Below are 26,858 nucleotides of genomic sequence, written 5' to 3'. Positions count from 1 at the left end.
AAGCGAGAATGTTGACCTCGATTCATATTGCCTGTAATACGTCAGCGAGTCCCATCGTGCGCAAAAGTGTGTCCCCAAAAATGGTAATCTCATCTCACACACACACACACACACAAAAAAAAAAAAAATAACACGCGCGTATTGTGAACCCGCACTGGTATAAACAAAACAGATATCTTGCCGACGCAGACGAGACGTCGGCAAAGCCACCCGCCGTTTCATAAACAGATGACGACATCTCTGATTGCAGTGTGGCATGCACACGCACACTGTTACCACGTGATATAATGATTGCACTGTTAGCACAACCATGTCTGAGCACCACTAATCACTGGACGCTGCGCTCCCAGATGACATACGCACTTCAAAGCCACCCTTTCTTGAGAAAACGCATAACCTGTATGTAACTGAAGATATCAGAAACCATCCGATGCACGAATGTCATAAAGCTTCCCCTTCACAAATCCTTTTCCACGCTTCTGCTGATAACCGAGCTTGGCCGAAAACTTGGGCCCCTCGCAACGACGGTTTCAGCAATTTTTCCCCAGCTATTAGTGAGCTTTAGTGCATCGTACGCTACGTACGCTATGGCCTCTGCGTACGTAAGAGATAGCGTGATGGTTCTGCGCACTGCGCGAAGCTCTCTATACCTTACGTACGCTATCGCCCTTGCGTACGTAAGGGGTAGCGTTGTTGGTTCTGCGCTTTCCCATATGCGCTTTCACTTTCTGGCAAGAGTAGGTGAAGGAAAAGAAAGTGAAAGGCTTCGAAAGTGAGGAAATTTAGGAGTTCAATTCAGAAAATTCAATTTCTCGTGACTTAAACCTGTAGAAGCTCCCCCGAAATAAACAGCGTTGCCGACAGGCAGATTTCTGACTCGTTAGGGTGAAGCACCCTGTATATAAATGATGATGCAGGGTGAACGCGATCCTAGCGGTTTGAAAGCAGACGACGTAGCACGACCCTCCCGTAACGTCACACACGGCGCTTCCGGCAACAGTTGCATGAATTGCGAAATCAACGGCTAACATTGTGACACAATGCGGCTTTTCGAAAATGGGTCGACGACCGGTGAGAAGCCGCTTTCTCTCCGCGCGCGCGCGCGGGAAGGCGACGTGGAACAGCGCACGTACGCACGAACGAACCAACGCCGCGTTTTTCACGGAGTCACTGGGGCCGTGTCAAGGTCGCTTGACAGGCAACTGCACGCAGCAGCATTTTGTTGAAAGTAACAACTTCGCTGGAAGCTCATTGCTCCTTTCAAGATACGACTGAGGGGTAATTAAAGTTAAAGGGGGGCGCACCACTCAGAGCGAAACTTTCATCTATCCGAGGCCTCTCCTCCTCATTGTAGCGCTACTTGAGAAGGGGAGGGAAAGCTCATAAATCGCCACCGACGCAACGACGTCGTTAACGAAAATGATGACGACTCCAATGAAAGAAAACTACAATTAAACTACATTTTCTGCACACACACACACACAGATTCAGAGGAAAAAAAAAAAAAAGACTGTGCAATGAATCTGGTAATGCTCTCATTATTTGCTAGCAATGTGATCTATACCATTGAGCGCAGTGCCGTTTCAAATGCCTTAAAATATGGTGAGGTACCAATCAATTTCAATTATTCAGGAGTTATCAAATCTTGCCTGTCAGTTGCAAGTACTGGCGGTTTTGCAGAGCATGAACAGCTGTACTGTTGTTGAATGGTGGCACCCAGAAACTAATTTAGTATTAAAGAAAAAGTCGAAAACACTTCGTTTAAGCTGCTCATATAATCATATTTCTTCTACAGCAGATAGATAGCAGATAGTTTCCATAGAGCTGACATCCTCTTTGTAATGTAACATGCTGCCAGACAGGTAACAGCATGGTTTACGTTTTGAGCAGTTCCGTGCAGGAAACAGTTCAGCAAGGTTAAAATTGTTACTAGAAAAGCTATGACAGTGCTTCCCAAACTGTGCTACCCGTCCCAAAATATAAGATGTCACGTCGTGACCTCCCCCCTTCTCCCCAGGTTCTTCGTGATTGCGCAAGCTTGTTCAATTTCTGTGCATGAAGAGTAATCCATAAAATTGCTGCTGAAATTTAATTTCACAATTAACATAGTCTGTGTGAATCAGCCGGGCTAGGAACCTTAGCAAAAATAAAAAGAAGAAAAAGCATGGCAGCAGAAATGGCTGTTCCTATCCACTAAAGTGAGCACATTTTTTAGACATCGAGGTTTGCTACCACAACCTTTTTTTTTGTGACATAGAATAGTGGGCAGAGCATGGTCTAAACACATCATTTGCTGTCCCCATTTTTAAGTTCCCGAGTCGTTCGCAACCCACAGTTTGGGAAACTAACAATGGCTATGGCTAATGGCTATGGCTAACAAACAAGTTTTTGCAAGAGGCTTACCATGAGGATAGGCGATCATCGAAGCACAGGTCTTGGACACTGCACCAGCAGCCATGAACTGAACAAAGTCCCTGGTCGACTTTGCGTCTGTGTCCCGGGTACGCTGCCTGTGTTCCCTGAGCTTGGCCTTGATGAATTCGTAGATGACAAAGTGAATGATGGTCTCGGAAATGCCAAAGTACGACGCCGTGATGCCCTTGTAGAAGCCCATCAGGCCATGACGAGCATAGATGTCTCTGATGCAGTGCAGGGCTGACATGCTGCCATACATCCTGCCATGGAAGGAGCAAGCTATGGAGCACTCACCACACCTGCGCTAACTACTCCTTTCAGACTAGAGGAGATGCCAGCTGAGCTGGTGCTGCAGCATATGGCGAGCATACAGGTGGAGCAGATTTTAACAGCGTGGAGAATATGGTGCAAACCATTTACATGGAGCTTCACTGGACTGCAGGTCTCCTGAATTTCCATCGTAGCCGAGCAATTTTTAGAAACCAGAAGGGAAACGATAACAGTACTACTGGCACATGCACTATGTATAGTGCACTTTACTGCTGCACATGCACTACGTATAGTCCACTTTACTGCTGCACATGCACTACGTATAGTCCACTTTACTGCTGCACATGCACTACATATAGTCCACTTTACTGCTGCACATGCACTACATATAGTCCACTTTACTGCTGCACATGAACTATGTATAGTGCACTTTACTGCTGCACATGCACTACATATAGTGCACTTTACTGCTGCACATGCACTACGTATAGTGCACGTTACTGCTGCACATGAACTACGTATAGTGCACTTTACTGCTGCACGTGCACTACGTATAGTGCACTTTACTGCTGCACATGCACTACGTATAGTGCACTTTACTGCTGCACGTGCACTACGTATAGTGCACTTTACTGCTGCACATGCACTACGTATAGTGCACTTTACTGCAGCACATGCACTACGTATAGTGCACTTTACTGCAGCACATGTACTACGTATAGTCCACTTTACTGCTGCACATGCACTACATGTAGTCCACTTTACTGCTGCCCATGAACTATGTATAGTCCACTTTTCTACTGCACATGCACAATGTATAGAGTATAGTCAGTACTGTATCGAGTTTCGCACAACATAAGAAAGAATGTATGATGCTGAGCATGCAGTAGAGCGAATGTGACCACAATGAGGTACAGACCCACAACAAATGTAGCATGTTTCACAATTAATATCAAAATGTGGTACTCGTGCATTACTAGGAGAGATAATCAGCTAAAACACATCGCATGTTAAGAAGTTATCTAAGGATGAGATAGAGCAACATTTGCACATAGTCAAATGTGCAGACTGTAATTAAAATTACATCTCGAGTCCCCATGGCATGAGGAAAACATGTACCTTTGGTCAAGTTGCAGCCTTGTCTTTACAAACCAGATAGGATTGGTCGCTGTACAGGATGCAAAACCTTCAAGAAAAGCCGAGAAGGAAAACCCAAGTTAGGAAAAGCGGAACGGCCCGTCACGAAAAATTACTGCCATCATGCAAAACACACGGGTAAATGTGAAGCAACAGAAACACGATGCTAACTACTGCAGGACCTTAATTTTGCAGGCGTCAGGACAGTTAATGCCGGGACGATTCCCTCGCTGGTCTTCAAGCTGCTCAACTCGAAACAGCAACAAGATGCCTTATTTGCTCACATATTAGCTGCAGTCGAGGCCTAGTGGCCCGAACAGAGAGAGAGAAAAAAACAGAAAAAGGTGCTACACTGGGAAGCAAACTAAGGTTAGCAAATACGGGGCAGCTATTACGGAAGCAAGTAAGGCATAGAGCGCTTTGGAGGTTGCAGGGGTGCGGCATTTTACGAAATATACTGCTCACAAACGTATTTTTTGAGTATGCGTAGTTATATATTACAAATATATATTACTATATATATATTTTACAAATATTACGTGTAAGACATAGCGCATAAGTTACGAATAAGGAACGGACTTGAAAGGGCCGTGGTCTCGCGGGAATGCAGGGGGTGTCAGCCATGGTAACACGTGCCATCTTACGATCTTCTTTCAAGTTAATGGAAAAATGCAAAGCACCCACAAAACCAAGGTCCAGTAAACTAGCAGAGAGAGGTAGCAATGTCGTGCAGAACCTCTCCTGGATCAAGCCCTTACCCGCCGCGGCAGCCGAACAGATATGTACAATTGGAGTATCGGAGGGAAGCATAGTGTTGAAGATGTTCTTGGAGTGAGAGTATGTACAAAAGTAGATGGCCCTGCATGGACGAGAAATGAAAAGGAGAAAAAATGTCGAGTGAGTGCTGGTAAAACGACTGGCTCTCGCCGACCTCCGGTCACCTCCCGTTTATTTCGCCATTTACCTCGAGGGTGCCACTCCGATCAGGTTGGGTCCCAGACCTTTGAACAGGGCGCGGGTACCTTCCATCTCTACAATTTGCCTAGAGTAGGTGAGAGAAGAGGCTGCATTAGTGCCGAGAGAACTCCGTCGGGCGGCAAAAGCACTGTAAGCGGGCTTCCCTCCTTCACTCCGCGCGGCATTGCTAACGTTTGCAGTGGCTGCGTCTCTCTGGCTGTTGGAATTGAGAGAGCAAAGAAAAAAAAAAAAAAAAAAGGAAAGGCAACAGCCTGAAATGTGAATATATAGTCCTGAGGCCGGGAGTAGACATGTTTAATGAATTCAGCGCACCAGCAAGCAACACAGTGAACAACATTAGACTTGAGGCTACGGGTCCCATACGGGTCCCACGGAACCCGTATGGACTGGTATGGGACCGGCAAGGCAACACAGTGAACAACATTAGACTTGACGTTTCGGGTCCCATGCGACCCGTATGGACCGGTATGGGTTCCGAAACGTCATCTAATGTTGTTTACTGCGTTGCTTGCCGGTGCGCTGAATTTATTAAGCCTGAAATGTGCCAGCGCACCACACTGCACCGACACCTCAGTCAAGCTCTCAGGGTGCAGTGTGTGCCCACGGTCTAGTTTGGAGAACAAATGACGTCCCCACCGTGCCCCGCGGCACGCTCGGAAACAGAATAAAGAAAGAAAAAGAACCAGCTCTGGACCTGTTCGGCCATACAGGAATCATAGTGGTGCCCAAAACATGAAGCTTGCTTACAACCAATTACAACTTCTGTACTTGGCAGGAGAGTGTTGTTATCTAATCCAGCCAACACAAATTTTAGGACTGGACTTTTATGTTTGAAAGAATATAACTGTCCCATAACAGTTTTGTACTCGGGGAGAGCAATACATCAAAGGGAAACAGATTGAAATGAAGGGATAGACCAGAGGACAGGGCATAATCTCGTTTGCCCCCTCAGCCGTAGCGCATACACCCAGACACCGTAGTACTCAAACAACATAACCCTGGGCGCATATCCACATCCAAGACTACACACCTGAGACAACGCCAAATCCCTAAGGAAGGCGCCCGGGAGGTCGCCGTCGTTGCCTCCGCCTCGATGACCGAGGTGTAGGAGCCGGACGTCGGAGAAGGTCCGCAGGGGCAGGCATTGAATCCCAGGCGCTCCGCAAGTGACCCCACGATATTGGGAGGCGCTGTTGCAGACGCATTGGGGGGCACATAGGCGTAGTTGAAGTTCGCAACCGAAGACTGCAGCCGTGTCTTAACCACTTCCAAGGGACAGGTCGCGATCGCTCCTGCTGTGCCGCCCAACCTGGTCGCGGAACAGGTGGACGAACAGGTTAAGACGTGGGGATGATTATGATGATTAGATGATGTTAAGATGTGAACTGGTGGTGTGAAATGGTGTGATGCTAACTGATGACACAGCGGAGTCTAAACTGCCCACTGCAAACGCTAGACAGTGGTACTTATACCATCAGGGTCGATACCCTTCGTGTTGTATACGTCCCCTTAATGACCCCTGAGCAAAGAATTTTTTGTAACAACAGGAAAACTACAACTCTCTTTACTTGTGGGACACTTATTCTTAATTGAAACCTGAACTGAATACACGTAATCGCTACAATATCTCAGCTATTTCTGACGATCCTTTAAACCATTCGTTATATATATATATATAAAGCTACTGAGTTGAGCATCACAGGAATGGGGGCATGCAGCGAGGGCAGCCTTCAGGTAATTTGCCCTTCATCCTTCATTTGCCCTCGACCTCAATGGCCTACGTCAGGTCAAATTTCGGGTCACGACCCCGTTTCAAAGGTATCGTGACATTTCATACCTTCCACCTGAACCATAATCAACAAAATGGTGAATTTTTGTAGTTATCGCCGTTGGCGAAACAATCTTATTCATGAGACTTTCCAAACTGATACAATGCAAACAAGGTATACTAGAAAATATTCAGCCTCCCAAGTCACCAGCGCGCGGTCTCGAACTCAATGTCGTGAAATAAAATACGATGGGGAAATATACTTCGGAATATAAAGTAATAAAAAAGGAAAAAGGAAAGGAAGAGCCGGCGACCGGCCCTGTAAATCCTGTTTAGATGACAACGACCACATATGCACATAAAAAAAATCGCTATTTATTACCGCGCACGCCATGCAAAAAGTGCGTAAAACTCGAGAAACGTGAAACAAGGAGGTCCCCCCCCCCCCCCCCTCCCCAGTCGACAATTTTTGGGAGCTGAAAATGTCAAACACGCCCGTGCATGCTTTGACACGCTGGTATTCGTTGCCGCACCTCTCATATGACGGTCGACCAAGCTAAAAACTAATATCAGTAATAACAATTAAAAAAAAAATCATCTCTGGCAGACAATAGCAACAATTGTTACAGGAGGACGCCGAGGAAGATGAACCTTCATGTGTAACAGGTATGCGACATGCATGCGAACATATGACTCACAACAGACATATCTCAAAGAAAGTCGACGCTCAGAAATTCAGTATCATTGTCCCAAAAGAGGCTTCGTTTTTGCACAGCAATGACATTTTGAAATGAAATGGTTATGACAGTTATCACCTTTCCAATAACCAGGAACACGCTCGTCTGCATCTGACATGCACATTGTCTGCTACGACCCTGCAAACATGTCGCACCCAATTTAAATAGGCCCCCCGCAGCATCCCGCCTCACCGGCGCCAAGGTGCGCTTATATTAACTCGCGGCGGACGACTCCTGAAAGACATCTACGGAAATTCACCGCAAGAAAAACGCCGTTTTGGGCGTGCGTCTGCAGAAAAACGACGCAGATGTGCTTCCTCCTGCTCGCAACTCAACACGGCACGGCACTAACCTAGGATAGATTTATTTCTCAAGAAAGAGATACAATACTGTGGTGGTTTCTTGCTGCAGACTTAAAAAGGAAATAAACTGCACTGTCCAATTAAGCATCAACGCTAAACCCGCGCAGAAATCTAAAAAATAACGAAAAACATGGTCATATGCGACGCGGAAACCAACGGTCGGCCAAAGTCAGCAAAGATTTTCGCCCTCTCCCTCAAATGCAATCCAGAGTGCGTGGAATATTTGCGAAGCTGATTAAACGAGCGACCGAATTTTACACGGTGCATCTGAGTTTTTAAGTAGTAACAAAGCGAGTGCTTTGGGTGCAGTAAGGACGCCACGCAGCTCCCGTGTTCTTCACAAAGCGGCTTTACATTCTGTATGCAGCTCACAAGCTAAACATGGTCGACTTGATTCCCGCCGCTGGACCTTACGCTTTGTTTCTTTCTGGGACAGATAGAAAATGTTACCTACCCTCCAGCTAAGAGGTGTACTATGGCATCGTACTGAGACATCCCATCCAGAACACATGAGACACCGTATCCGACAACGCTTGAAACACCGTCTGACTGAACACACAGTCACCACATGCCATCGAGCATCCCAAAACACGACTGATCCCCTGATCATTTGTCGAGCACGTGAACACAAAGGTTGCATTGGCCAAGTTCAGTCACGTGGGTCAATGTTTACGATAAAAAAAGAGACGCTTGGAGCGCCGTTTGCCCTTTGTGCGACACACGTTGGAACTAATTGATCAAATTCCTTCGGGTCGGGTTCAGTTGTTACTGGATCCTTTTCGCTTACTTGAACTTTTATCGCACATAACCATGGAAGTATTATGAATAACATACTTTTCGAAGGCTGGTTACGTTTACGGACGGTGCGCATAAAATTTCCTAAAAACTTTATTTTACAACTAGTAGAGGTCGCTCACCGCAGTGCGTCAAAATGTAATCATCATCATTGTTGTTGTAAACAAACATGGTGACTGCGAGTGTATTTGCTGGAATAAGATCGTAATTATTAATCACCGGCTTCTTCGCCAAATCCGGTTTTACGCACACCTATTTCGAAATGATATTCCTAATGCCCTCAGCTATGAAATTTTTGTCGCGGCACCGGGTTTTATTTGCTTCCTTCATAATGATATGGATCGTCGGAATGGTCATCACAGGTGAGTCCCGTTTTGCTGATAAGGGCACAGCCACGGTAATTATTTGTGCAGAAATGACTTGCGTGTCTCAATGGTCGCCAGCTTTGATAGATGACACACAAGATGGTCCTGGATGGTATCATGAGCTTTCTTTCCTACGTTGCAGTATCCTTGATAGGCCATACGGGCGAAGCCAAAGTTGGTTATATGGATAACTTATTAGGGCATTCTGTGCCCCTGCATAATGGATTACCTCCGATGGACAGCTTTAAGATGATGAAGCCAGTGAAGTATTGCAATCCGCACGACAGTGTACCCATCGGACAAGAAGGTAGGTGGCGACGCGGTCTGGCATGTATGTGAAATATTTTCCATATTAATACAACACGCGTTTTACCAAGTGATCGTAAAACGCACCGATTTTTGCAAAAAACGCGTGAGCTGAAGTAATGTATTTCTAAGCTGTTGACCCATTTCGTACGTTAAGGTATGCTGTGCAAATCGCTTTTTATAGCTCTGTTCCTATAAGTCCGTTTGGCAACAACGCATTTCACTTTTCCAGGTAAGGTACAAGGGAACCTCACGCTGGAAACCGTCGTCGTCCTTATCCGGCACGGGGAACGCATGCCGTTACGTCAGGTCCGTGACGGATTCCAGCTGAGCTGTGGTGACAAGATCACCCTGGGCAACCCAATAATCAAGAAATACTTCACCACCATACGCAAATATCACCAGTTGCACTCTCAAAAGCAAACCATATTCTCCAGCTTCGCAACCCACCCCAATCTAGGAGCCTGTCCCATGGGACACCTGACCTGGTCCGGCGTCCTGCAACACATCCAGCTCGGGTCGGCTCTCAGTCGGATCTACAACGGCAACCTCTGGAGGCTCCTTCCCGAAGGCTGGTCCGCGGACTCGGTCCGGTTTTACAGCACCGTCTTCTCCCGGACTTACCAGAGTGCTCTCGCGTTTCTCTACGGGTTTCTGCCTGCCATCACGCTCGAAAAGCTTCGCATAATTCCGTCGACTGACATAAACTTCTGTTTTGACGGGCGTTGCTCCTGTTCGCAGCTGCGCATTTACGAGAAACACTTGACGCGGAAGACTAAGCGGATGTTGAACAACCACCCTGCTGTCATGAGACTGCTGGAGGAGGTCAACGCAATACTGAAGCCGACGTCGAATTCCAGCGACATCGTCGCTGCTCGACCGCTGATGGACGTGCTGATGGGGTTCGTCTGCCAGGGAAAGACGTTACCGTGCCTACCGGGGACGCGTGACTGTGCCAACATCGATCATGTGCGGAACATCATGTCTTACCTTGATTGGGAGGGCAGACAGCTCGCGGATGACTCGGCATTCCGTAAGAGCAGCATCTTAAAAACGTACAGCCTTCTCAACGAGGTTCATCGTCGAATACGAGATACGTTCGAAGGGAGGTCCGGAATTAGATTCCTCCTTTTCTCTGGGCACGACATCAACCTGACGCCCGTCTCTTCCGCGTTGGGGTTCGACGACGGAGTCATTCCGCCGTATGCCTCCAGAATCGTCCTGGAGGCGTACTCGTCCCCGAGGCAAGGGAACGACCGCTACTTACGGGTCTTGTACAACGGCAAGGACGTGACAAAGCACGTTACGTTCTGCGGCGGAATTAAGCTCGCGCACAAATCTGGTTCCAGTGCTGTCGGCGACGTCGCGTTGTGTCCGTTTAGGAATTTTACGAATTTCCTGGAACGGGACGTGCCAAAGTTGTTTTCTGCTCAAAACTTTTTAGCTGCATGCGGCATCGACGGTGCAACATCTACGACATGGAGGTCGTCGTAGTGGTTGTTCTGTTTATTTTTTTTTGCTTGTTTATGATTTTTTAGATGAGTTGTCATTAGACCGCTATATATACGTTGCTTATTTTAAAAGTCCTTTGACTAGTCACACAATTTTGACATGCAGCCACCAATGCACAATCGTGACATACAATTGTCTTCTTTTTTTTTTTTGTAGCTTGTAGTGGTTTAAGGCGGGATGATGCATTCATAAAAGTAATATTTTACATATTTACACGCGCCACTTAAGCTTAACTTTCGTAACCTGGGGCATAACATTACTCCCAACAAACCTCCACTTTGTGACAAATCTAGCGGTGCATTATTGCTACATTAGTCTTCCTAAAATTTATATCTTTGGTTCTGGTTATTTGTCATGTGACAAACGTGGATAGCATTTGAAAAATCTGCATTTGAAATCTACATAGAATCTTATCGTACCGTTAGTTGATGAGAAGGCAATTCTTCCTCACACCGTTACGTCAACGTCCCATTTTAGTCAAACTTGGGAATACAAAAGTGCATTCTACATACTTTGATACTGTCACACATTCGTCATGCCCTAGTCAGAAAAGAGGAGGAATGTTCTCCAGTTTCTTATTGTGAAAATGTGTGCACTATCTACTTGAACTTAGAAGGCAGCTTTCATGTGCCACACAGCAGGTTGTGATAGAGTGTTGTGCGCATTTATGTACATATTGGGTTATAGCATATATTATGGTATGCTTCTATAAGTTATTGAGATTCGAGCAAAGCCAGGTATGGACAGTGCCAACAGCGTATATGTTAACAAAATGGTCGGGCACTGCAGGGACTCTCTGGCTGTGGATGTGTTGCATGGTTAAGCTATAGAGTGACACACATGTACGACACATGAATGAGTGACACAATGTCTCGATGCAAAGCATCCTGGGATGGATTCTGCTGAAGTAGGTCCTCGCTGAAGCCCTTAGCTTTCTCCGGTGGAAAATTGACTTTTCGGTGAAGTGGGATTTATAAATGAATAAAGTTAACGGGCCTTTGCGTCACACATAAGTGCGCACTGCTTCCTTATGTGTGTAAAATGCACTGCATCTGTCTGATGTTGTCCGTATTTGCTTTGTAGCACTGATTTGTAGTACGTGATTTACAAATCCGCAGGTAAGAGAAACGTCACTGAGAGAAGAGAGACGTCACTGTTGCTACGTTTCCTTTCAACGCGGCACATTCAGCTGTGTGAGTGTCAGCGTTATGGGTCGTGTCGGGTATCACAGTTGTGACTGATCGGGTTCATCCCGCGATTGCGGATCGATTGACATCCTTACATGATTTTGTACGCCATAGAATAGCATTACATGAAAGACGTACGATTATGTGGAAAACAGCAGACATGGCTAGTTCCGCAAAATTTAGCCGAATCGCAGAAAGCTAGGGGCTCTAATCATTGCAGCGCGACCCAACAGCTAAAGCTTTCATCAGCGGGTTGTCGTACAGAGTTGTCAATCCTGACAACGATGCTGCCTCTCTTGTAGACGCCGTGAATGAGAAAAAAAAAAAAAAGTGGACAGCGTGCATTCAGTATGAATAGGAGATTGATTTCATTGTGTGGCATAGTGAAAAGCAAGTGAAATTAGCAACAAATTGCTCTCGTTTACTGTATTTTATTTTATGAGCAAACTTCATTACATTAAATAAAGTAGTACTGAACTTAGCCACACTCTTCCAACAACACGGCAACCCAGGGCGACATGCCGGAGAGGTGTCGGTGTCCTCGAACATGGCACGTGACAAGACGTGACGCGACGTGACGCAAAACATGTCATTCTGTTGTGTGTAGGTGTCTCGCCCTTTAGCCACTAGCTGGTAAAGGCTGTACCGTGTTTTCATTTCAAAAGGGGGGACCACAATGGGACCCTGTAAATGCTTTCCAAACGGTCGCGTAACATTCCAGGGTTAGAGTTAAGGGCTAATTCCAGTTCAGCCTCTACGTGAAATAAAGGGGTTCACATGATCTCAACCAGAACACTGGTGCAGAATGTGATTGTTCGAGAAATAGTGGTAAGCCGCGATGAGAGCTGCGCCGATGGCACAAAAATGTGCCATGTAGGGGCTTGCTACGAGACTTCACCACACAGGTTTTGTGGGTTGCTGCGTGGAGATGACTTTTGTGTAAGCTGAAAATGGCGAAAATCTCGTGAACAAAGATCAAATTTCATTAATTAAGACTTGTATTTAATGCTTATTGGTTTACTGCCCGATCAAATATTTATTGTCGCTTAGTATTTTCGGGCCCTTTCATCGTGTTCAACTCCCAGCATTTTCGTAATATGTTTGCGGCCCATGCAAGTCTGGACAGGTTAAGAAGTCTCGCTAATGTTTATCCATATACGTATCCGTGCGTATCCATAAAGCGGGTTCAAGTCAAATGAGATGTAGGATGATCTAGTTTTGCTGGAAACCTGAACGGGATGAAGAACTTACTGTAGCTACTTACTATTTCACGATGTCCCGTGGTTGCAGGTGAATTTTTGCGATGGGTCCCGTTGGGAGTGCTTTCTTTTTGTTCCGATAACCAGTTATAATTTGTGGCTCTATGTTGTGAGGAAGCTATGAGTGACACTCACCTGAGGGTTCTTTAACGTGTGCCGAAATCTGGGCACACCGTATGTTAGCGTCCCGTGCAGAGGAATATGTGCCTAAGCAAATTGTAACTTGCTACCGCCTAGCTGGCATAGTTGGCAGTGCTTGCACCTCCAGCTTTGGGGTCAGTGATCGGACACTCTGCCAACTGATTCCGTAGAGGCTGATGTTTTTTTTTTTGTGTGCAAGCATTTCACAGTTTGATGGAACCAACATGACGTGTGCCAAACTGGAAGCGGATTAAATAAGTGACGCGTGTGCTTACGTATATTTACGATGTATCTGCGTTAAATTACTCGCGTTACTAATTTGGTGCTCTGTGGTTGTCAGCTTTTTAGTGTGCCCTTGAGTGGTTCTATGTGCCTCATGCCAAAGTTAAAAAGCTGGAATCTACATAGGTTACTTGGACTGTACGGACTAGTCAACATTAAACAATTTGTTGACTACGTCATTCGTGGTGCACTTTGGTGACTACATCGTTCCTGATGTACAAAATAGTTTTAGGTAGTCTTTACTTTTTATCTTCATACTTTCGTGGTCCTAAAATGTAGTGTGCAGATGCCGACGTCTTTTTGTGTTGTCTGTTTTCGGAGGTCTTGCCACAAGATGAGATAAGACGTCGTTAGAGATATGCAAGCTCAGAATTGAATTTTCATTCAACTAAATGATCATGGCCTGGATATAATGTGCAGGCAACCTTGGAATTGTCAGTGTACAATGGTACGGGTTCATGTAGTTGTAGTTTTCATTCCATTTACATTAGTATTACAAAGCGTAGCATTTATAGAGAATAACGTGACACATGTGGTGTTACGGTTTTGGTGTTGTGATTTTATATCTTCAGAAACTTTGTTTTTCCCCAAAAGGTTGTGATGCTTTGTGGAATGCAATGCACATTTTTTTTTTTTACATGTAGAATAATAAATTATACATCCAAGTCAATAGCTTGTTTCTGGTATTTTCCTGCACTACAGTAGCACATTTGTCGTGGACCTCACCTCTGCTGCGGAAGAAGAAACCCATATTTTTCTGTCACACCGGTGCACAGCCTGTGTATACCGGTGTACAGGTGAAAGGTGCCGCAAAGTGCACCCGACAGAGGGCGCTGCAGTGGGTGCAGGTGGGGTACGACGCCTTGTGTGGTATACTGCGGAAACATCCGTAGACAACATTAAAATAAATAATAAACGAAAGGTTCTATACTGCTCCCCCTTCTGCATTTGTTTTTTTTTTGTTTTTTTGCTGGCAATATGTGTTTGTAAGTCTGGTTGAAAAGTGATACTCGCCACAAACAAAGAAACACATTCATTCTATCCCAATTTCACACAAACTGCCTTCATATAGCATGTTTAGAGTCTAAACATGCTATTACAAGATATACAAAACAAGGTAACATCATTACATAGTCACTTTTTTTTTTTTGTTCTTCCCACGGTGTCCTTTCTCACAGAAATGTTTGCCGCTCAGGTAGCGATGTGTCCCCCAATGTCCTTGTTTTCCCGTGTGCGCATGTCTGTCTGCGGGACAGACGCTTGCCTGTAGCAGCTTGTGGGGGGTGAAGGTGATGTGACGGTGCTAAGCTGTCGATGTGTGACACATGGTGGCGGCAGTCTTCAGTCCCAGAGCTTGCACTTTTTCACCGGGTTCATGGGGCTGCCCACGGGGCAGCCGAATGTCTTTGCAAATTCCATGCTGTTCTGCAAGGCACCGTTTGATCTGCGAGGGGAGGCGCAGGGCAGTCCTTGTAACGTGTCGTCTGCAGTACGGTTTTGACAGCTGCTGCCGACATGCGCATAACGAATATATCTACAGGTTTTCCCGGCGATGTTAATCCGAGTGCCAGCTAAATTAATCCATGCCCCATAAAGTTTGCGTGGCACATGGATTAATTTCGATGGCGCTTGGATTAAAATTGTCGGGAAAACTTGTAGTTCTGCTATACATGTAAATTCGGTGTTATCTCGCATATACTTAATGAACAATTATGTAGGACCTCACGAAGAAACATGAGTCTGAGCTTAGGCAATACTTATATGTGCACAGAACCTATATGTTTGTTTCGCTTATTCATTTTCACTGTACTTTGAATCCTTGAATTTGCATCTGTTACCTGGAACTGTAGCACCCAGTGGTGTATCCAGAGTCCCATGCATGGGGGGCATTGCAAAAAATGTGTGGGTGTGGTGGGGGTCGTTATTACACTAAAGCTGAAATAGCAAGGTTCCTCCCCCCCCCCCCCCCTTGTAGGGCATGCCCAGGTAAAAAAGTTGGGGGGGGGTTGCCAGACACTTTGGCGGGAGGGGGTTCTGGATACATCTCCTGGTGTCACCAACACATATTTTGCAGATATAGAACACGTTCAGTGATGCTTCATCTAAGTTCTTTACGACCGTTTACAACCAATGCATTAGTACAGGGGTGGACTGGGATGAAAAAAAAAAATTGAAGAACGATGAATGTAATTAATGGAAATGCGTTAGCATGAGACGTATTCTCTTATGTTTTTTTTTGTGGATTTACAGCTGACCCCCCACCCACTACCACTATCCACCCCTAACTATCACTGACTATCACTAACTATGACTAACTGTTACTAACTACCACCAGAGGTGGATCCAGGATTTTCCTGAGGAAGGGGGTCCTGCCCTAGACAGCAGTTCCCCCCCCCCCCCCCCCCCCCCGAATCGCTGCCGGAGAGTAGGTCTTCCCTCTACCAGTGCGCACGCGCAGTACGCGGGTATGGGAGGAGGAAGGGAAGACAGAGGTTTTCTCCGAGGCTTCACACATCCATCAGACAGTCACAATTTTCCAACTTGTGGGTTCTAATGCTAACGCATCAGACGGGCCCAGGTTACCTGTAAATGTCTCACCTGTGTTTGCCAGGGCTGTGTTGCTCCGTCTCATACCTCTTGTACCCTTCGTCGCTTACAACCTCACACCAGATCTATCAACAATGAGCGACATGTGTTAGACATTGACCTCTCTCTCTCATGGCAAGGCATGGAGTCAGGGAACGCGAGGATACACGAAAATATCGCGTACAACAGCAAGATGTTGGTATTTTGTCAAACACTCAGAATTGTGGCACACTGTCTCACCATTTTTGCTTGGCTTGTATTGGCTGGTATGGGGGCATTCACAACGGCGTGTGAACCGCGGCTGCGTGCTCTGGCACGTTTTAGAAACGGCCACATACATTGACGTCTCGGCGATAACGCACCGTTTCAGCTTTAGAAGAAATCAAGTGGGGCCCATTCTGTTCGAAATTTGCGAGCAGCGACCTGCGGCGGCAACTACAAATGTTATTGCTCACAAACGGTCCGTCGCCTGTTTTGTCGGGTATTTGTGTGCGGGCATTTTTTTGCGACGCGGTTATTGAAGAGTGTCGGAGAAACAAACGCTTAAGCACGGACATCTAAGCACACGACATGCTATCATGAGTTTCGGTTTCGCGTAGCCTCCATCACAGTGGCCTCAACACTGGTACCGGTGCCGAACTTCTCAAATTTCATACAAGATTGTTTTATAAGCAGAAGTATAAAATAAAATACCTGTAATATTGAGCAGACACAAAAGTGGATAAAAGAACGCAGAAGCATGCAGAAATACTGTGTCTTTTCTGTCGCAGACCTGCCGAATAACGGTCTAACGCAGACGACACATTCGCAGACGCGTTCCGCTCTCCGCGTTCCTACGGATCGTGACAAGTGAGTTTCATTTTGCTATTATCGTTCTTTAAATAATTTATTCATGGTATTATTGTATTATTATTGCCCGACTGATCAAACAGTTACATAATACGTTTAGTACTGGTTTATTTCTACTGTGTTTTTGCAGTAACAAAGGCTTGCGTATGTGTAACTAGGGTTAGGGTTACGAACATAGAAATTACAAAATCACCTTTATGTGTAAGTGTGCAAGTTTTGCTACGATGACAAGGAAATACTTGTCTGCAGAATCCTGAGTTCGGGATGCTACAGTTAAGGGCTTTGAAAATCGGCACTACGGACATGACATAACGGACAGTCGAATCGCGAATCTGGAGGTCGGCCGGGGCGGGGGGGGGGGGGGGGGGGGGCGCTAGTTGGAGGTACTATCTGCACAAGTATCCTGTCTGAAGGTGTACAGCACCGATGACCTTCTTGGAGGACCTCCAAGGCAAGTTGAGAGTTGGGGGAAGTCTGATCAGTAGGATGTGTGGTCCGCATGTCAAGATCACGCCAGGCCATACTCCTGTACACGCGGACACTGCGTGCCACTTCTTACGAGTGATATTCGTGCTGCATAAAGCTACACAGGAAAAAAGAAAAAAAAAATGAAAGAGGAAAAGAAATCGCGAATGCACGTAGGATCCATAAAGTATTATACCGTATTATACCAATTAAAACACATGCATCCATTTCTTATCCTTCTTGATTTTTAAAAATAAAAAAAAAACTTAATTTTCAGCCAAAACTGTTCGTGATAAAAAGTTCAGAGTATCCAACAAATAAACATGGCCAACATGAAACTTTAGGCGCTGGAGTTGACTGGGAACGAGAGTAGTTATTAGCAAAATGTGTGAAGTGGTCCTTTTTGATGTAAAAATGAATGAACACATATTGGCCAGTAACTTCTAATTGGTATCTGACGTTGCCGTTTTCGCTACTGTACCTCGGTCACCAGAGTGATAGAGAGCAAAACAGTGCGTTGTCCAAACGCATTCGGTAAGCGAATGTCGAATTCGTGTAATGGCATTGAATGTCAATGTCATTCGCTGGAAATGACATTATGTTTGTCGTGCGACAGGGATATCACATTCAGCAATCCTGTAACAAAGTGTGCGTTTATTTTGTGTACCTAATCAGCAGGACGCGTAGAGAGCGGTGCTTTGATGGCTCCCTTTATTGAAACAACACCGTCTGCTGTCACAGTTTGTTTCGCATCGCCGCTAGTGCCCAACGCCGAACTCGCATTTTTATGCAAGATCGCTTTTACAAGTAGCAGTACAAAATAATAAAGTTTATATTTAGGGGTACATATAGAGTCGGCTACATGCGACACCTAAAATTTACGACGTCTAAAATCAATTTCACACTCAACCCTGCAGAAATGCAGCAGACACCGTCGCAGACGACAGGCTAGGAGGCAAGTGGTACAACGCAGACGACACTCCCGTTCAGTCGCAGAAGACACGTCCTGCTCTTTCGTGTGCACGCAACGGATGACAGGTGAATTTCCCAAATTTTATTGCCTACTTATTGCGACAGCGAGACAAAGAAAGAAGAAGAGAGTGCACACAGTACGAGCCCTCGTCCCGCGTATACTGTCTTCTTGTATCTTCGTCTCGCTGTCGCGCTGTTTCGTTATTCGCCATTTACAGTTAGGGTTAGCGATAGGAGGAAATTGGAAAACCATATCTGAAACGAAATCACCCTGGATTGATGAAAATTTCTAATAAATAGTGACTTTACGTCGTGAGGGAACTATTATCACGCGTAACGGCACAGCTGTCGGTTTATTTATTCTGGAGCGATTTTGCCCACCTAACGGTTGAGGTGAGAAAGTGGGCTTCACCTCGCACGAGCAAGCCGTTAGGAAAAGCGCGCTTTACAAGACTGTCATAACGACAGCAAGTTGGCTTCACCTCACGATATCTGCCATTGCTCGATACTGTGCAACTATACACTCTTAAAAATGAACTTCACCGCATAGAACGCTCCTAGCCAACCATCATCTCGAATGATATCGTTATCTGCCCTGATTTGTTGAGAACGGGAGGCGTACGCCTTTTCCGTGACAATTATGAACAGCATAAGTGTCACAGAAAAGGCGTACGCCTCCCGTTTTCAGCATATCATTTGAAATTATGGTTGGGTACGAACGTGCTATGCGGTGAAGTTCATTTTTAAGAGTGTAGGGTTCGGAATCGCAAGCGGTTTTTACAATTCGGGGATTTCGGTATTTCCAAATGTGGATCCCGTGAGGGGATCGGGATTATTTTGCAATTATCCCCAGAATAAAAAATAACAAAGACGGTTAAGAGCATCAACTATTTACTATATACATTAAAACACATTAAAGTTAATTCACATTAAAAATTTAATATTTAAAATTTAAAAACATTTACAATTTTAAATACATCAAAAGTTTTTAATGTATATAGTAAATAGTTGATGCTCTTAACCGTCTTTGTTTTTTTGGATTCTGCATCGCCGGAAACTTGTACCTTGTTTTTCTTCACGTTCTACAATTATCCCCAGGCGCGTTTTTCCTATTATCCACACACGACATTCTCGTGGAAGAAAAGGGGGAAAAAAATTGTCACCGTGCAAATGTTTCGCCGCGTATTATATTGAGCAGTCGCACCGTGCCAGAATATCGAGTTTGCGTCGGAGTACGTCTCTTCTTGTCGCCCGCTACGAAATATCTTGTGGCTGCGCCCCAGGGTACTTCTCGCCGTCAGCAGACGCGAGAAGACATGACGTTCAGCACTCGTACTTATGCTGCAGCTAAAATCAATCACGTTTTTCGCGTCTTCCGCTGGAGTATTCGGAGGAATGTCGTTTCCGTTAATACATGGAATGGAGCGCGTTGCATTTCTACCCTTTTATTCGTCCGCAGTAACTGTCATGTTCTCGTCTGGAACAGTCGAGTCTAGTTTTCTGAAAAGTCTGTCTCCAATTTCTTTTTTTCACTTTCAAACATATTCGTGAGGATTAAACAAATAACAATAAGAGAGGGAGAGAGAGAGAGAGAGAGAGAGAAAGGGATCCTGCAGAGAGAGAGAATCTGGCAGTATTTTGCGCAGCCTGACCGGAAGACTGCTTCTGGTTTCCTAGGAGTTTTAATGCTACTTGGGGTCTGTTCTCGGCCATGGCTTGCGCGGTTCACATGGGTTGGCAGATAAATGCTAATTTGTCATGTGGTTCGGTTTCAGACTGCAAATAATATTTTTCGGTTAAGGGATGCTCGAAACCAAAAGTCACTCCATGCCACCAAGTATTTATTGTCAAGAAAGCCGAAATTTATTATCCCGAAATTCCGGGACATGAAATTATGCTGAAATCCCGAGATTTCGGGATCCGAACCTTACGTTCAACATCAAAGCGCGCTTTATGAAAGTCCTGTACCTGCACGAGAGTCCAGAAAGTCTGGTACCCTTACACATGTTCCCAGGTACCTGTTTTCTTTCTTACTATTTTTAAATACATGTTTTCTGCGAAAGTCCGTGTCCATCCATGTCGTCCCCGCGTGATCGTTTATTATGCTACCGTTCAACCACCACGCCTACATCTTGTTGCATTAAAATCTCCCATACCAGGAAGCGTTTTTGCCAACGTCAATATCAATCTACCAGACACCGTTAGTCAGTCATTGAAGTCTGTGCCGCAACCATTAAGAGCACAGCAAGCATACAGAGGTTATCCACCCTTGTGGTGACGGACGTGCTAATGGTTTACCACTTGGTCTACGAAGCAGAACACGGAACCACATGAACAAAGTGGCACAATCCATTTCTGATTGGTCCTTTGGGAGTGACGTTTCCTCGTTTTTCCAGAGAGGGAATTCCGGCACACTCTCAATATCCGGCGTCTGCTCTTGTCATGTACTCCATCGAATAACAATCAAACTGAGTCAAACTACGCCACTCTTTCGCGTGGGATTTTCGATACCGTGGTCAGTGGTGCACGAGGAATAAAATGACACTGTAGTTTCGAAATCGACTGTTACAGATGCGACCCTTTAAGCGTCAAACCATTCCGAGCACTTCCGAAGTCACTTTTTAGTTCATGAGAGAATACCAGTGTTACCCTCGATCTAGGGCGTAATATCTGGCAACGGCAACCCTCCAAATTGGCTACTTTCTATCTTTGCAGACAGATCGACAGACTACTTCATGAAGTCGGCCCAGCACATCGCACTCCTCCCATGAGCTTCAGTTCTTACTGCTACAGTACATTAGATACAGCATCACGTCCTTATTAGTAGTTTGCTCGTTATTGTGGCATTGCTCTGGCTAGCTGGCACCTTTTAATGTGTATTTTCTATTGGGTTTCCTGTGTGCATTGTTTGATGATCACTGTGCTAAACGAGCGCTGAGCTACATTACTATGCAGGTTGCTCCCGGGTGGTGGTAAGTATGCGGTAGCTGCTCCTCGACTTTGGATTATCTATTTACTTATCGTTAGATTGCTGTGCCTGGCTGGGACCTTTTAATGTGTATTTCCTATTGGGCTTCCTGTGTGCATTGTTTGATGATCACTGTGCTAATCGAGCACTGAGCTACATTACTATGCAGGTTGCTCCCGGGTGGTGGTAAGTATGCGGTAGCAGCTCCTCGACTTTGGATTATCTATTTACTTATCGTTAGATTGCTCTGGCTGGCTGGCACCTTTTAATGTGTATTTGCTGTTGGGCTTCCTGTTTGCATTGTTTGATTATCACTGTGCTAATCGAGCGCTGAGCTACATTACTATGCAGGTTGCTCCCGGGCGGTGGTAAGTATGCGGTAGCAGCTCCTCGACTTTGGATTATCTATTTACTTATCGTTAGATTGCTCTGGCTGGCTGACACCTTTTAATGTGTATTTGCTGTTGGGCTTCCTGTGTGCATTGTTTGATGATCACTGTGCTAATCGAGCGCTGAGCTACATTACTATGCAGGTTGCTCCCGGGTGGTGGTAAGTATGCGGTAGCAGCTCCTCGACTTTGGATTATCTATTTACTTATCGTTAGATTGCTCTGGCTGGCTGACACCTTTTAATGTGTATTTGCTGTTGGGCTTCCTGTGTGCATTGTTTGATGATCACTGTGCTAATCGAGCGCTGAGCTACATTACTATGCAGGTTGCTCCCGGGTGGTGGTAAGTATGCGGTAGCAGCTCCTCGACTTTGGATTATCTATTTACTTATCGTTAGATTGCTCTGGCTGGCTGACACCTTTTAATGTGTATTTGCTGTTGGGCTTCCTGTGTGCATTGTTTGATGATCACTGTGCTAATCGAGCGCTGAGCTACATTACTATGCAGGTTGCTCCCGGGTGGTGGTAAGTATGCGGTAGCAGCTCCTCGACTTTGGATTATCTATTTACTTATCGTTAGATTGCTCTGGCTGGCTGACACCTTTTAATGTGTATTTGCTGTTGGGCTTCCTGTGTGCATTGTTTGATGATCACTGTGCTAATCGAGCGCTGAGCTACATTACTATGCAGGTTGCTCCCGGGTGGTGGTAAGCATGCGGTAGCAGCTCCTCGACTTTGGATTATCTATTTACTTATCGTTAGATTGCTCTGGCTGGCTGGCACCTTTTAATGTGTATTTGCTGTTGGGCTTCCTGTGTGCATTGTTTGATGATCACTGTGCTAATCGAGCGCTGAGCTACATTACTATGCAGGTTGCTCCCGGGTGGTGGTAAGTATGCGGTAGCTGCTCCTCGACTTTGGATTATCTATTTACTTATCGTTAGATTGCTCTGGCTGGCTGGCACCTTTTAATGTGTATTTGCTGTTGGGCTTCCTGTGTGCATTGTTTGATGATCACTGTGCTAATCGAGCGCTGAGCTACATTACTATGCAGGTTGCTCCCGGGTGGTGGTAAGTATGCGGTAGCTGCTCCTCGACTTTGGATTATCTATTTACTTATCGTTAGATTGCTCTGGCTGGCTGGCACCTTTTAATGTGTATTTGCTGTTGGGCTTCCTGTGTGCATTGTTTGATGATCACTGTGCTAATCGAGCGCTGAGCTACATTACTATGCAGGTTGCTCCCGGGTGGTGGTAAGTATGCGGTAGCTGCTCCTCGACTTTGGATTATCTATTTACTTATCGTTAGATTGCTCTGGCTGGCTGGCACCTTTTAATGTGTATTTGCTGTTGGGCTTCCTGTGTGCATTGTTTGATGATCACTGTGCTAATCGAGCGCTGAGCTACATTACTATGCAGGTTGCTCCCGGGTGGTGGTAAGTATGCGGTAGCTGCTCCTCGACTTTGGATTATCTATTTACTTATCGTTAGATTGCTCTGGCTGGCTGGCACCTTTTAATGTGTATTTGCTGTTGGGCTTCCTGTGTGCATTGTTTGATGATCACTGTGCTAATCGAGCGCTGAGCTACATTACTATGCAGGTTGCTCCCGGGTGGTGGTAAGTATGCGGTAGCTGCTCCTCGACTTTGGATTATCTATTTACTTATCGTTAGATTGCTCTGGCTGGCTGGCACCTTTTAATGTGTATTTGCTGTTGGGCTTCCTGTGTGCATTGTTTGATGATCACTGTGCTAATCGAGCGCTGAGCTACATTACTATGCAGGTTGCTCCCGGGTGGTGGTAAGTATGCGGTAGCTGCTCCTCGACTTTGGATTATCTATTTACTTATCGTTAGATTGCTCTGGCTGGCTGGCACCTTTTAATGTGTATTTGCTGTTGGGCTTCCTGTGTGCATTGTTTGATGATCACTGTGCTAATCGAGCGCTGAGCTACATTACTATGCAGGTTGCTCCCGGGTGGTGGTAAGTATGCGGTAGCTGCTCCTCGACTTTGGATTATCTATTTACTTATCGTTAGATTGCTCTGGCTGGCTGGCACCTTTTAATGTGTATTTGCTGTTGGGCTTCCTGTGTGCATTGTTTGATGATCACTGTGCTAATCGAGCGCTGAGCTACATTACTATGCAGGTTGCTCCCGGGTGGTGGTAAGTATGCGGTAGCTGCTCCTCGACTTTGGATTATCTATTTACTTATCGTTAGATTGCTCTGGCTGGCTGGCACCTTTTAATGTGTATTTGCTGTTGGGCTTCCTGTGTGCATTGTTTGATGATCACTGTGCTAATCGAGCGCTGAGCTACATTACTATGCAGGTTGCTCCCGGGTGGTGGTAAGTATGCGGTAGCTGCTCCTCGACTTTGGATTATCTATTTACTTATCGTTAGATTGCTCTGGCTGGCTGGCACCTTTTAATGTGTATTTGCTGTTGGGCTTCCTGTGTGCATTGTTTGATGATCACTGTGCTAATCGAGCGCTGAGCTACATTACTATGCAGGTTGCTCCCGGGTGGTGGTAAGTATGCGGTAGCTGCTCCTCGACTTTGGATTATCTATTTACTTATCGTTAGATTGCTCTGGCTGGCTGGCACCTTTTAATGTGTATTTGCTGTTGGGCTTCCTGTGTGCATTGTTTGATGATCACTGTGCTAATCGAGCGCTGAGCTACATTACTATGCAGGTTGCTCCCGGGTGGTGGTAAGTATGCGGTAGCTGCTCCTCGACTTTGGATTATCTATTTACTTATCGTTAGATTGCTCTGGCTGGCTGGCACCTTTTAATGTGTATTTGCTGTTGGGCTTCCTGTGTGCATTGTTTGATGATCACTGTGCTAATCGAGCGCTGAGCTACATTACTATGCAGGTTGCTCCCGGGTGGTGGTAAGTATGCGGTAGCTGCTCCTCGACTTTGGATTATCTATTTACTTATCGTTAGATTGCTCTGGCTGGCTGGCACCTTTTAATGTGTATTTGCTGTTGGGCTTCCCGTGTGCATTGTTTGATGATCACTGTGCTAATCGAGCGCTGAGCTACATTACTATGCAGGTTGCTCCCGGGTGGTGGTAAGTATGCGGTAGCTGCTCCTCGACTTTGGATTATCTATTTACTTATCGTTAGATTGCTCTGGCTGGCTGGCACCTTTTAATGTGTATTTGCTGTTGGGCTTCCTGTGTGCATTGTTTGATGATCACTGTGCTAATCGAGCGCTGAGCTACATTACTATGCAGGTTGCTCCCGGGTGGTGGTAAGTATGCGGTAGCTGCTCCTCGACTTTGGATTATCTATTTACTTATCGTTAGGTTGCTCTGGCTGGCTGGCACCTTTTAAAGTGTGTTTCCTACAGCAGAGAGTGGACCTCAGGGGAGGTGTGCCGACCACATACACTGCACAAAACGAAGACTGTTGCAGCAATGACTTCAGTCAACACAGGTAGAAGCGCTCATGAAGTGCTAAGATATTTGTGTTGCTTGCCAGCTATTATTCAAGCTTCCCGTACTCTACCCCATGGTGCTTTTTCGGCGACTGCTTACACGGAAACCAGCGCCACGACAGCGCTGAATTTCAGGGTTACTGAAGATACAGCACGGTATTTCGTCCGCCGTAAAAAATACCGCTGGCGTACGGCCGAAACTTTCTCGACAACGGAAAAAAATAAGACAGCTGTTGTTCCGTACACTGTCAGCCACTTTATTTAACTGTTGTGAAATCGGTGACGCTTTGAAATTAATTCTAGAAGGAGCTAGAAGTGGAACAGCAGAAGGGTATGTTACGCCTCCAATTTGTAAAAGAAACGCGACAAAGCAAATGTCGGAGCAAAGTTTCTACTACATATTATGTTACGAAACTACGTAAACCCGCACACACTAAGATTAGCAGGCGATCATTGAAGGCACAAAGAGGACGGCCGTTTTTAATTTTCGCGATTTATCGACAGAGAACTGGACCCGGACGATTTTTATGCACATTTTTATATTTTTTTATTTATTATTTATGCACATTTTATTTTTATATATATATTAGGTAATCCAACGTATATTTTATCACCCTCTTTGTTTATTTTATCTTTATTACAATCCTCGTACTCTATCTTGGGTAGCTGCCCGTTGCTATGGCGTAGAATTTATGCCTCCGTTTTGTCCTGCTTTAGGTTTTGAGGCGCAGCATACGCCAACGAGAGTCCAGCGTTTCGTTGGAGGTCGACCTGCGCGCCGTGCGTGCCAGAATGGCCCTCTCAGGTAACGTCACACAATATTTCAAGCTATACCAGTCCGAACAACAGTTACTCAGCCGGATAAAATCATATTGCAACGCCGCGAAGTGCCGCTTATACAGCTGCTATGGTTTCGGTGTCGGCGCACTGCTTAGAGTGGCGCATACAGTGATGGCGGTAGGGACTGCAGCCCATACGATTATGACTACAGTCATATCATGTCATGTCATGTCATTTGATGTTGATGAAGACCTATGACTACAATCAAAGGACCGTCTAGGGAGAGCTGGTACAGGTTCATGATGGTACACTCTTAAAAATGAACTTCACCGCATAGCACGCTGCTAGCCAGCCATCGTCTCGAATGATATCGTTATCAGCCCTGATTTGTTGAAAACGGGAGGCGTACGCCTTTTTTGTGACACTTATGCTGTTCATAATTGTCACAAAAAAGGCGTACGCCTCCCGTTTTCAACAAATCAGGGCTGATAACGATATCATTCGAGGTGATAGTTGGCTAGGAGCGTGCTATGTGGTGAAGTTCATTTTTAAGAGTGTACTACAACAAGAGACAAGGACAGGAGGTTTAAACGTGCCTCTTGTCTACTTCATGTTTTAACTTTCTGTCCTTGTCTCTTGCAGCAGTACCATTATGGACCTATGACTAAAGAACGTACAATCTTCACAAGTGACCTTGGAGCTCCAGGTGGGGAGGGGCACAGCCCCCCTCTTGACCCCCTTTCGACACGCCCATGAAACTCCCCTCTCCGTGTGTCGCTAGGGTCACTAAATAAGCTACGCTTCAGAGTATCGACACTGAGTTCGAAGAGCGAGCGTGCGCCATCTTGTTTCCCGGGCGCTCTAGCCACGCGCACGAGTACTGCGCACTGTGCC

General features: G+C 45.7%; 3 protein-coding genes across 7 annotated transcripts in view; 1 reads left to right on the top strand and 2 right to left on the bottom strand.

Annotated features, from left to right (window-relative positions):
• Positions 1–8,276, bottom strand: part of LOC135369980 (mitochondrial carrier protein Rim2-like) — a 29,914-nt gene extending 21,638 nt beyond the window's left edge. The window contains exons 1-6 of one of the 2 annotated variants that reach the window (XM_064603617.1): positions 8,122–8,276; positions 5,831–6,109; positions 4,787–4,864; positions 4,581–4,681; positions 3,805–3,871; positions 2,404–2,675 (exon numbers count right to left, since the gene is read on the bottom strand). In XM_064603617.1, coding sequence (XP_064459687.1) covers positions 2,404–2,675; positions 3,805–3,871; positions 4,581–4,681; positions 4,787–4,864; positions 5,831–6,109; positions 8,122–8,162 — 838 coding nt within the window. In that variant the 5' untranslated portion in view covers positions 8,163–8,276. Of the gene's footprint in view, positions 1–2,403; positions 2,676–3,804; positions 3,872–4,580; positions 4,682–4,786; positions 4,865–5,830; positions 6,110–7,383; positions 7,519–8,121 lie in introns of those variants that run through there. The other variant, XM_064603616.1, reaches the window with a different exon arrangement.
• A 318-nt stretch (positions 8,277–8,594) lies between these two features.
• On the top strand, positions 8,595–14,178 carry LOC135369979 (2-phosphoxylose phosphatase 1-like). The gene is made up of 3 exons (XM_064603615.1): positions 8,595–8,824; positions 8,970–9,134; positions 9,366–14,178. The coding sequence occupies exons 1-3, from the start codon at positions 8,725–8,727 to the stop codon at positions 10,625–10,627; spliced, it is 1,527 nt and encodes a 508-aa protein (XP_064459685.1). The 5' UTR covers positions 8,595–8,724; the 3' UTR covers positions 10,628–14,178.
• A 354-nt stretch (positions 14,179–14,532) lies between these two features.
• Positions 14,533–26,858, bottom strand: part of LOC135369978 (neprilysin-1-like) — a 63,849-nt gene continuing 51,523 nt past the window's right edge. For 2 of the 4 annotated variants that reach the window (XM_064603612.1, XM_064603610.1), the window contains 2 exons: positions 16,113–16,186; positions 14,533–15,021 (listed from right to left, as the gene is read on the bottom strand). In XM_064603612.1, coding sequence (XP_064459682.1) covers positions 14,856–15,021; positions 16,113–16,186 — 240 coding nt within the window. In that variant the 3' untranslated portion in view covers positions 14,533–14,855. The remainder of the gene's footprint in view (positions 15,022–16,112; positions 16,187–26,858) is intronic. The other 2 variants (XM_064603611.1, XM_064603613.1) reach the window with 2 other exon arrangements.

The sequence above is a fragment of the Ornithodoros turicata genome, chromosome 10, assembly GCF_037126465.1.
Source record: "Ornithodoros turicata isolate Travis chromosome 10, ASM3712646v1, whole genome shotgun sequence".
Taxonomy (NCBI): Eukaryota; Metazoa; Arthropoda; class Arachnida; order Ixodida; family Argasidae; genus Ornithodoros; species Ornithodoros turicata.
Note: the sequence above shows the minus strand (reverse complement) of the source record. Positions and strands in the feature narration are given on the sequence as shown.